At 35.1% G+C, this 12,690-nt stretch overlaps 1 protein-coding gene across 1 annotated transcript in view; it reads left to right on the plus strand.

Annotated features, from left to right (window-relative positions):
• Positions 1-2,585, plus strand: part of Nhlrc2 (NHL repeat containing 2) — a 51,024-nt gene extending 48,439 nt beyond the window's left edge. The window contains exon 11 of the mRNA XM_013017728.1: positions 2,186-2,585. Coding sequence (XP_012873182.1) covers positions 2,186-2,442 — 257 coding nt within the window. The 3' untranslated portion in view covers positions 2,443-2,585. The remainder of the gene's footprint in view (positions 1-2,185) is intronic.
• The last annotated feature ends 10,105 nt before the right edge of the window (positions 2,586-12,690 follow it).

Consider the following 12,690-nt stretch of genomic DNA (forward strand, 5'->3'; position numbering starts at 1 on the left):
AGGTCTGTTCTTGTGCCAGTACCAAGCTGTTTTGATTACTATGGCTTTGTAGTAGAGTTTGAAATTTGGTATTGATATTCCTCCAGCACTGTTCTTTCTGTTAAGGATCATTTTTGCTATTTGGGGTATTTATTGTTCCATATGAATTTTTGGATTGCCTCTTCTGTTTCCTTGAAGAATGAGGTTGGAATATTAATAGGTATTGCATTGAATTTATAGATAGCCTTGGGAACTATTGCCATTTTCTCGATGTTGATCTTTCCAATCCAGGAGCATGGGAGGTTTTTCTACTTTTTAAATTCTGTTTTGATTTCCTTTTTCAGGTTTTTAAAGTTTTCATCATAGAGGTCCTTCACTTCTTTGGTTAAGTTAATTCCCTAGGAATTTTATTTTTTGTGGAGCTATTGCAAATGGAGTTGCTTTCCTGATTTCAGCCACGCTTTTCTCATTGTTGGCATACAAAAAGCCATTGATTTTTGAGGGTTAATTTTATACCCTGCTACTTTGCCAAAGTTTTGAATCACCTTGAGTAATTTGGGCGTGGAGTCCGTAGGATTCTTTAAATACAAGATCCTGTCATCTGCAAAGAGGGAGAGTTTCTTCATGTTTCCCTATTTGGATTCCTTTTATGTTTGTATCTTGTCTTACTGCTATAGCTAGGCATTCTAATACTAAATTGAAGAGAAGTTCTCTTCCCTTATTCTAATCTTTCCTTTGTTCCCAAGAAAACTCTTAGAGTCTGAAATAGGGAAATAAAGTGGAACCTTCTCCATTGTTATTCTTCCTGTAACTCTTCTAACACCTTTTTCCAGTCCTCCCTTTCCTATGTGTGACTCAGTGTGAACTAGCTCCTTACTTCATTAGTTGATCATAGTGTTTTTGGATATCTGTGTAACAGTGGGTAGCAGTTTTAAAGAAGGGGTAGCCCTGGTCCAGGAGTTTATAACATATGACTTCTTTTCTCCAGTGTTCTTGCTCTGTCCTTACTCTCCCACGCTCTTTCACACATTCTCACTCACTCTTCCACTTCCTCCCCAGCTCCTTCTCCCTCGTATTCTCTCACATACTTTTTCATACAGTACCCAGATCTTGGCCCCAGGCCTTCTTATGTTCATATGTTCTCAGGGCAGAAGGCACTGTCTACTGCAGTGCCCGAAATGAAATGACAAAGAAGAGGTCTTAGGTAGACTGGCAGGTAGACTGCTGGTTGGAGTTTGGGAGGCTGGCTGTGGGATGACTGACTGAGTCTGTGGGAAACTGTCCCCTCAGATTCCCACAGACAGAGAGGGTTGACCCAAACTCAGATATATGGAAATTGTTTTGTAGACAGACCTTGGCTACGTCTCAGCCATCTGTGAACTCAGAGCAAGTCCTAGATGCCACTTTAGCAGTTATATCTCTCTAACACTGAAGGTGGTTCGTGGGGTAAAGATCAATGCATTGCTTTTTTTAAAATAGGCTATTGAGAAACTAATGTTTAAGACTTGCTTTATTAAATACATTAGCTAATATGGAATCCTGGGGATACAAAGTACAAATAGTATTCAAGTGAAATGCTTAAGAGCTTACCTGTTCTATGACATGTCCCAGACAGTGGCTCTGTTTTATATTACATAGGGGTAAATAAGCTTTCAGAGAAGTATCGCAATAATTTAATAGTTTGGAAAAAAAATTTATAGACTACATATCTGTGCCTACAATTAAAGGATATTTTCTGAGTTTTGGCTGGTCATTTAAGAGATAGACACTTAAAGTGATTAGAATATGTGAATGTTTTAAGCCAAAATTGTATCATATGCCTGAAAAATTTTATCTGTTTGGTAGAAATTCTCTGTGATCTCATATGTCCTAGGTTTATTTATATAACTTAATGGAGTTCATGTTTAACTTTGGATATTATGGATCTTGAGCTTTATTTGCAATATTCAGTTTTCAGTAGAAATATGTTTATGGCTTATAGTATTTAAACAAATTTTTGTAAAAATTAGATCACTAATCTGGAAATTTCTTTGGGGTCATCATTATATCTTAATACCATGTCTATCCTACAGAGCACAGAGCCTAGGTGCTTACAAGATTTTGTAAATGTTAGTTGATTGAATGGATCTTGTCTTCCTAAGATTTTTTTTCCAGTTTCCCAGCTGATTTCTTCCACAGTCTTGGTAAATTATTTTCTATTTTCTAGGCAACGAGTGGCTTCTTCAAGGACAGATACCATCTGGAGACATAGAGAATATTTCTAATCAACCAACAATTCTGCTGCCAATTCCTGGTGATTGCTTGTCACTTGAAGCCGTGATATCTATCAGCGTGTTTCTCTATTACTGTAGTGAAGACAGCAGTGCATGCATGATGAAAGGGATTTTGTTTAGTCAGCCCTTACAAATAACTGATACACAACCAGGTTGCACAGCTCCAGTGGAGCTCAGGTATGTATTTTAGTAAGCCAGCTAACAATCCCTCACCACTGGCCCCTCCACAATCCTTACCATCCCCTGTCACTCTGGAACAAAACTTTATTTCTGCATTATTTCATTGCTCAGTTTCAGCAACTAATACTAAAATAAAGCTATGTTCCTTATTTACTGATTTATTATAAACCAATTCTTCTTTCTAGCTCTGTACTAGCCTAAGCTGCTGACCATTATTTAAACCATGGTAGTGTAATCTTTGCCACTATTTGGTATAAGACTGAAGGCCACACTGTAGTAAGAGAATATTATCAGAAAGACAATTTGCAGTACGCACTGATAATACCAAGTATTATTATACCTGGTATAATACATGCTAACTTTTCTACCTTTATTAGTAGCCGTCAGAATACTTGCATATACAAATTTTACAATAACTTTAAATAGACTTAGGCTGTGTCCATGTTGGTATAATGACACCTGCCGTTCAGTGCATAAGGTCTATTTTAAGCCAAGAAAAGAAAAGTGTTTTTAGTTAGTAGAAGCTTGAGAGTATGTAGGTGGTTACATGTGATTTTTATCCTCTCCTGTGATTTTCTCACTTGAGATATTTTTTAAAAGAGAGTTTTGATCTATTTTTAATTATAAATTATTTGCTTAAGTATCACTTTAACATGTAATAATTATTATATGTTAATAATTGTTAATGCCTTATAACTTTATAAAGAAAAATTTGACATATACTTTCTAATAGCATATAGACCCACTTCTTTAGCTAGATTTTCTAGTTTGTTTGTTTGTTCTGAGTGAACACATTCTTACTAGATAATAAATGAGTCCCAGAAATGTTTTTGTTTTCAGCATGAAGGGACTTGGGATACTGTCTGTGATAAAGAACTGAATTTGATATAAACGTGTATTTATGTTGTTTGGGAAATTTACGGTTTACTTCTAAGAATTAAATGCAGATTTGTTGGGTTTTGGTTTCTGTGGTTCCCATACTCAAATTTTAAATTGCAGTTATTTATTGTGCTGCTTCCAAAAGTCACATTTAAACTTTTAGATTACAGTTTTCAATGTGAAGCATTCTCATGCAGTTAACAGGTATAATATATACATAATATGCTCTTTAAAAAAGTAAGGCTGAAACATAGTGATCTGCTGACTTTTTTTTAACAGCAGAGGAAACATCCACTGACAATATTGGAAGGGTGTTATTATTATTTGAAGTAGCAGTAGCGTAATTTATCTTGGTAGCTATTTAAAAGCCTATTTTTGTTTTCCTTAAACTGATACAACAATTTGTGATTTGATTAGTTTAAAAGATTTTAAAACATCAGGTGAACCATGTTTGTTTATTCAATAAATATTTATAGAAAATATGGCATAACAGGCTTCAACTCTTTCAAAAACAGTGCTGAGCTTGAGGTGTAATGTTTTAAGCACCATTGCCTGCCCATTTATTGTATTTGAAATACAATTTTGAAACATAGTATTTGCTTATGAGTTTAGATAAATCTCTGAATTTGCTTGTTAGGTTAGCTAAGTTTTTACTTTAAGGTTAGTTAACTTTCTGAAGAGTGTATTGTTAATGACTTTGATTCATTTAGTAGCTGCTAAAGATATATTTTTAATGTATAAATGTAAAATGAAAAAGAATTCTTAAAAAATACACATAATGACCTCACAAGTCATTTCCTTCCACATACCAAAAAATAATGTTCTCTAACCAAAGGATGTGTAACATCAACGTTCTCTTTTACGGAGCACCAGCCTTAGTTACTCTTTAATCTCTTGTGACTTTTGTACTTCACTTTCCAGTTGGACAGGATGAGAATATTTTGGCTCAAGCATTTCCTGTTTAAGGACATACAGTTTCTTTCTCTAAAAGAAGCATATGTAATTTTTACTTACCAATGGGGAAATAACTGATAATTTATATTCAGCATAGTACAAAAACACAAAGTATGTTATTGTTTATTTTCATATGCACTAAAAATCTAAGTGAATCTTTTAGAATTTATTGATATTTTTCTTTCCCTAGGTAGAGTTTTATATTATTCTTAGGGAAGTACTTCTCTTCATTTTTCTAATTTAGTTTTATTCGATATTCTTACCCATTGCCAGTGGGCATTGCTTTTTACATTAAAAAATATTGTGTGTAATAGATTACTGTGATTTTGAATAAATCACACTGAAACAATATAAATAGGTTCCTAGAATTTATGACTAACATAAACTTCTTATATAAGAGGAAGCACTAGAAAGTTTATTTTAAAACTTCTTGATCCATGTCTGCCTTCTGTTTTCTGTAAGGACTTTTTATTTACTTTTACTTTTCTTATTGCATAAATTACATTCTTTGACAGTTTAAAAGGAGTAAGGTTTCAGTGTAAGTCACCTTAATTAAAAGTCAAGGAGGTGACATTGTGCACATTCTAACATGCCTGAAATCTTTGCCCTAAGCTGCTGTGCTGTTTTTGTCCCTAGTTTTTCCTGTCAATGAGAGGATTTCACAATGAGATAATTTTTAATTTTCACTCAGGATTGATATGACCACTAATAAGTTTTACTTATCTTGCATATTCTGTCTTAAGCAAATATTTAACCTATTTACAAAGGAAAACTTGTCAGCTTCATTTACTTGTAAGTGTGACTTTGGCAAAATTCAATGACTAGGAAAAAGTTTTTCCTTAACTATTACAATATTCTTAGGCTTTCCAAAAGCTATAAATCTTACTTAACATCGCAAATATAGTTTACTGATATGGACGGTATGTACCCAGATACCCAGATAATCAGGAAGCACTCACACATGTTTCTTATGCAGTGAGTCTCCTTTTTAACTAATACCACTGAGATAAGTTATACCTTGATTGTTTTACTAAGGTTGAAAACTTGGGGAAGATAATGAAAATCCATAGCTATGATATAATAATTGCCTTTTCTACTGACAAAGTTTCCTATAAGTTTATATCTGTCAGCTAAAAAGACTTCCGTTTAGCCATTTTCCTTACCATTGTGTTTAAGAATGATGGATCCTAGGGGCTAGAGAACAGCTCTACTGGAGAATACATCCTTAGCCTGTGGGACACCCTCCGTCAGTCTCTGCATACACACACACGCCTCCAAAATAAAGCTAAACTTCATAGATCACATTTACATAGAAGGGAGATTATGTCAATAATGGTTCTCCAGAATGATGAATTATTGATTGATGCATTTATTTTTATTTCATTTCACTTTTCTGTATTTTTTCAGTAATCAGTGTTGTATTTCTAAAACCAGAAAAAAAGCAAACTAAAGTTTGTTTTAAGATGTGAAATTAATGTGTTTGTTTTTCTATCTTATTCTTAAGATATCTTGAAGTCTTGATCTACCAGTTCTGTTTATTTGAGTGGTCATGAGACCTGATGAAGAGGGAGTAGAATCATTACAGTCTTTTCTGATAGTGTATTCATTTGCAGTGCAGTGTGGTAAGACCAGGGACATTACAGTAACTGAGGTTCTTATTCATGAAGATAAGACTACTGTACTACCCTGTGGGATTGAGTGAGTCATAAATGAAAAACCGTTCACACAGCATTTAGTAATTTATGAACCTACTACTTACCAGCTTAAGTAATGATAGCAATAACTCATGTCCACAGACACATGGCTTCACATTTTTGTCGCAAATGCAATCTCTAAAGGAAAATATTTCTGTTTGATATCTTATTATCTATTGAATAATTTAACTTCCATAGAGTTGGGGTTCGAGGAGAAGAGAGACATTTTTATAGCAAAACATATTACTGCTTTATTAAACTCTTACTGTTTTTATGGTGAAGCTTGCCTCCAGTGTGAGCATTGAATGTGCATCCAAGAGGGTTTCAGCACACCCAGGACTAGGCCCAACTTCCTCAACATGTACCCAACAGCTCGTACCAGACAGTTTCAAGGAGGTGGTGCTATCATGGTTTGGCAATGTTGGCTCCATTGGGCTTCAAATTGTCAGCATAACCATATTGGTAGATATGTCCATTTTGTGCAGCCAAGGAAATGAGTTTGGGATGTTGGTGGTGTATCTGAAGAACAGAAAGCTCTCAGGATAATATCTGATACCTAGCAGGGCCTGTTGCCAGCAGGTGCTCAGAGTAGTCACATGACTCAGATGAACAGTGGATGACAGAGCTTTTATTCAGACATGGCTCTGCTAACTCCTGGTTCACCTACAATAGGTAGAGTGAAAAGAAGCTTCTTCTGTGGACACTTCAGTTTTCAAGTAAAGAAATAAAACTAGCACATTATTTAGTTCTTACTGCTTGCCAGTACTCTTGTAAGCAATTACATTATCATAATCAAGGTCACCTATTTAGGAAGACTTTCTGAATAAGAGTCTGTTTAACCACCTGTTGTATTGACTCTCAAACAAATCTTTCATAGCTTAGTATAACAACTTATCAGTGCAAAGAACTCCCAAAACTCTAGTAATGATTGCTTTTGAAATTTAAGATCCATTTAATTATATGGTATTTCATTATATACTCTTATCATCTAAGCCTTGGAATGGTCTGTATAATTGTTTCCCAAAGGGTTTTATGTGCCCATATTCCTCTCCCTTAATTTCCATCGTCCGTGGTTTTCCTCAGCAGATGGAGGCATTAGAGAAATACCAGTGTTAGTTCCAACAGTGCTGTCTCAGTTGGTCTTCAGATGATAATTAAGATCTCATCATAAAAACTAACAGAATCCTTAGTTCAGAACTGTTTCATACTCTGAGAAGCTTATTTATATTTTAGAAGATTTGTTTTACTAGCGAAAGTGAACGTTAGAAATAAAATATCTTCTGCTTTCTTGCTTCATAAATAATGCTGATATGTAGTCCACCCCACAATGACCCAAGTATATGCTGGTCTTTTGCAGTTAAGTTTTGCCAGAATAGGAGCACTGTACCTTTCTAGCATTAATACCATCGAAAGGAGTGGAACCAGGAGCTGCATAGCAGTGACTGTGGTCCGTGATCATCCTAGTACAGTTGTGAACTTCTTTATTGAATACTTTACTCCTTAAGTATTATTATGGTTCGGTAGGGAAAGTATTAATTTTGTTATAAAATCCATAAGGAAATATATGCCAGCTTAGGAAAGTCACAGTACTAGCAGACCTCAAAAGCAGAACTCCCCATTAACCACCAAGACTGCATTTTCCATATTGTTTATTTAAATGAGGACACAGCACTAGCCAGACACCATTTTGTGCTGAACCATTAACAGTTTGCTGTTTTTTCTTATTTTCTTACAAAAAGATAACATAAATAACAGTAGTAGAGGCATCTACTACTTCATGGCCAGCAAACCTTGGCTTGTTCATGGCTAACTCTGTGATTTAGACAAGTGCCTCAGGCTTGCGGGCAGCTGGTCTGACCCAGAGAGCCTGGTGCAGTAGAGCAGAGGCAGCCCTTCTGACTCCCAGTGGACTGCTTTGGCTTAATCATTTTCAAAGGTTAGAGTTGAAAATCGAAAACCCTAGACACTTGTTATGGAATGTTTACCTAGTTATAGTTACTTATTGTTTGATGTGTCCTCTTCTTTCCTGGCATACGGCTCTCAAGTGTACCTAAGGACATTTTGTTCTGTCAAAAGCCTCATCCAAAAGGAAAGTATCGCAAGCATTTCTAAATGTGTTTCCCCTATGCCACCAGTCCCTTATTCGCACAAGCACAAACTAGCACTAAACAGCCTTATACCAAAAAGTGTTCTTTCCATTGTCAGGGCGTGGTATAAATTCTCTCCTCTTTTAAACTGCAGCTTATAGGCCTGATTAAGAAATAGAGTTAAATAAAATTGCCATGGATTTTTCTAACATTGAAAGTCAAAACTGAATAGATAGGACAAACAGGATTTACTCCTGTCTAACATGCTTAGTTATGTGTTTCTGTTGGAAATCAAGTAAAAGGAGAACTAGGGCTAAGAAGTGACAGACAGTGAGCTCTTAGATTTATATGTACCTGGTTTAAATGGGACTTTCATTATCCTTTCTTTACCTAACTGCTATGCTCATGAGAAAATATTTGAGATAAATAGGACAAAACATTCCGTCAGGAAATTATGCTTAATGAAGGGTAAAAATAGAGAAGTTCCTAACTCTGCCATGAAACTGTCTTCTATTTTTAAACTTTACAGACATTATTCTTAGTCTCAGCAGGATCATTAGCCAGATGAAGCTTACATTGAGTTGAAATGTATTGTTTATGTACACCTGTGATACGCATCACTGAAATGTAGCTGCAGAGTACACTACCATCTCCTCTCAATACCTCAGGTGCCCTCTAGATACTGTACATTCTGTAGCATTTTGATGAGGATCTGGCTTACACAGATAACTACAACAGATGGAAGTGATGTTGTTATGGTCAGTTATTTTCCTAGAATTCTGATAGCATCTCAGTTTTCAAAGCAGGAGAACAATACCCTCTGTGGCTTCACATTAACATCGCTGATTTGGGAAGTAAACCTCCCTAGTTGTATTTTTACATTAGGTTAATTGAAACAAAAAGTTTTAAATTGCCATTGGATTGCCTTGAGAGTCAGCTTAGAAATCTTACAATTGCTGTCATCACATTACATTAGCTGTGGACAATTCTTTTCTGTGTAATTGACATTTATGTATATTTCAGATGACAGCATTTCTTAGGTAAATTATATGGAGACTTAATATGCTTCTCATCTTTTGTGTGGAAAAAATTTGTGGTTTTATTTCTGAGATTCAAGTTGGTCTGCTCTGCAGACTTCACATCTGTCATTCCAAAGATTTGTTTATATTTATTTTTTCTTCAGTAATTAGAAGTACAATGAAAATCCTATTTACAAGTTCATATATTGCATTTCTAGACATAGTATAATTCTAAAAGAACTTACTTGTGCATTTTAATGTGTTTAATGTAGATGAATTAATATATTTTTATACAACATTGCCTTTCTGCATTTACTTCAAGACTGTTCTTCAGTTTTTTTTTCAAGTGCATATTTTACAGTGGCCTTTACCAACTCAAAAAGAAGTGTAATACCTATGATTGTGGAAAGCAAGAATGTGTTTATACTGTACATGGAAACCAAATGCCTCTTTTCTAAAGCTTTGTAATTTTTCATGGAATAGATTAAATATTTTCTCTCTAAAGTCATGTTTCTGTTTCTAATATGCTTTCTCTTTTTAAGTATATCATGAGATAACTTCACTACTTACAAACCTGTAAGCCATGGTTTATCTGAACTTTCAGGGAAGTAGAGAGCATGAAATTTAGTTTAAAAAAAAAAAAGCCAACACTAAAACAAAGCCTTCAGAAGCCTTCAATCATATAGTCTTACAGATTTTTAAAAGTCACACTGGAAAGGACTATCTATTCAATAATCTTGGGAAATTTGGGAGAAAAAGACAATTAGAACTCTACCTGATACTACACATGTAAGATTTAAAGGGAATCAATAGTTTAACATAAAAGTAAAATGGCAAAACAAACAAACCAGAAGATGGCGAACATAGTGTTGGGTTTGACTGTGGTGTGCCTGAAACTGACCCAAATCACAAAGCAAATGATTTGAATGACTGATATGTTTGGCTACCTAAAAATATAAGTATATATATAACAAAAGATAACAAATGGAAGGTTAAAAGGAAATAAGCCCCAAAAAGTATTCTTAAGACATATGTGTTTTATCCCCATTTGAAAATCAAAGGTTGTGTGTGTGTGTATTTGACCAGTTGCAATTTCTGCTCCTCCCATTTTGTAACCCCAAAGTCAAATTCAAATCAATCTTAGGATCTTTTTTTAATTAGCATATATTAGTTGTACAAGTAGGATTTCATCATGACATTTCCATACATGCATACAGTGTTGCACATCAACCTCACTAATCAAATTTTACAAATGATATTAAAATACGATGAATATATTTTCAGCAGTTAAGAAAGGTTATTAGTGTTGCTCTATGATGTGTCTGTCATTAACTCCTGTTACAGAAGGAATCACTGAACTGCCATTGTCAGAGTGGAAGGGCACTAAGGAAAGGCTGTGTGCTGCCAACATGTGAGGAATGTGTTTAGGATCTTAGTTTGCAAAGACTCATCCCACTGAATAATATACCTCTGTGTAAATTGATATGGTTCTATAGTTAGCATTTCATTTGAAATGTCACCACAACCAAGTCCCTTATTGAAGGAGACAAGATAAGAAGTGTAAATATTTGAAGTATAGTTTATCTCCCCATCCTGGAAGGAGAGAAAACAATAGCTTACCCATGTTCAGGAAGCTGATAGGGCCTCAGAATGCAAACATCTCGAGGACTGGCAGGGCTGTTTACCCATTCCTCTTCTTAGGCGTGATGTACAAAGGAAGGAGGAAAAAACAGCTGCTTTTATTTAATTTTCCAGAGGAAGAACATAAATAATTATCTACAGGACCAAAAACCTTATTTGGGTTTCCTTAACGTTGGCATTACAAGCTGCTTTTCAATAGTCTTGATGTCCGTCCTGTGTGTTAAAGTTATAGGTGAAAGCTACAACACTGACGTCCTAACTTGTGTTAATATGGTTTCTTCAAATTCTACCACAATGAATGAGGTGATAGAGCATCTGCCTTTAAGTGACTCGTGAAATTAACCAAGAAATCTTACAGATAGATAAGGAGCCAGACTGTTTTAAAATGCTGTTTTGCAAACTTTACAGGAAATACATTCAATAACAACCTTACCAGGATTATTCCTGTGTCTGGTCTGTATACCCTGCTCTACATTGTAAGCATTCCACTGGTTTTTTTCTGTCATTGTTGAATGTACATATATTCTCGCTCTTGATAACCTTGGCTTTCTGTTGTCTAAATTAACCATTTCATACTTAAACACCAGATTCAGTATTACCACCTGTGCATGTGCCCGTTGTGTCCTATTTGCCAGTCTTCTGTTTTGTGAGCTCTCCCTGACCTGTTTATGGACACCTGAAGTGATAAAGCCAAGAATAAAAAAATAAGTAAAGTTTCTGTGAAAAGATAACCAATGCTGATTTTCTGAATGGTGCAAGAAGACCTCTGAGCTCCCTCGTTCCAGTGAACAACTATAATTGGTGAAATTTATTTTCAAATAACATTTTAAAGTCTCTGGAAATTGTATATATAGCAAGGTATATAGCAATTGTATATATACCAAAGGTATATAGCAAGTGGAAGATTTATTCAAGAAAAATGATTCATGAGAATTGTGTGACTGTAGTACATGGAGCCATGATGTGCCATTCCCTCTCTCCCGGTGCCCAGGAGGGTAGGCTGCCAGCATTCTCATGTCTTCTAGCTATGCTTGTAAAAATTCCACGTAAGTGCATGAGAGAGACCCAGAACTCTTCCTTCATTCTAAACTTGACTCAGTGGAGGTTCTACCCCAAACATGGCAAGTAAACAGTCTGCATCCCCAGCTGCTTTCACCTCACACCATAAAAGCTGAGAGCAGAGTCCACTCCCCCACCTAGAGTTCTGCTCATGCATGAGTGTCACTCTGGAAAAAGCAGGATACTCACCCAACTCCCACTCCCAAGTAGTAGCATAGAGAATCAGGAGTGCAAGAGGAACATCATTACTGACCTTACAGAAATGAAACAATTATAAACGGATACTAGGAACAATTATCTTGGATAAAATAGAAACGTTCTTACCAAAAAAAAAAGGATTAAAAAGAAGAAACAAAATCTAAATAGGGTAAAAATAATAGGCATTTTTAAATATCCTACAAAAAAATAAAAAAAAACTTTACTGATAAATTCTACTACTTTTAAATTTTTTATTTGAAAATGCTAAAAAGGGGTTACAGTTACATAAGTCAGGCAAAGAATACATTTTTCTGGTAAAGCCTACTGAACATTTAAAAGGATATTTAATACCAGTTATACACAAAATCCTTCCCCCCAAAATAGCATACGCTAGTTCCCAACTCATTCTATTATCCTGATATCAAGACCAGACAGCCACAAGAGAACTACAAACCAATGTGTAGTAATACAGATACAAAAATATCCTCAATAAAAAAATACACCATACAAAAGAATCATGAATGTTGTATAATAAAGACTTCAGTCTTTGTCTTGGAACCCTGGAATGAAGAATATAAAATCCCTTATGTTTTCTTTTTTTTTTTTAGTGGCCTTTTTTTTTTTTTTAATTTGTGAACATACTGTACAGAGGGGTTACAATTGCATGGGCAGGATAATGCGTACATTTCTTACCAAGCATTGCAGCCCCCTCCTTTGTTTACCCTTC

The sequence above is a fragment of the Dipodomys ordii genome, unplaced genomic scaffold, assembly GCF_000151885.1.
Source record: "Dipodomys ordii isolate 6190 unplaced genomic scaffold, Dord_2.0 Scaffold36, whole genome shotgun sequence".
NCBI classification, from domain to species: domain Eukaryota; kingdom Metazoa; phylum Chordata; class Mammalia; order Rodentia; family Heteromyidae; genus Dipodomys; species Dipodomys ordii.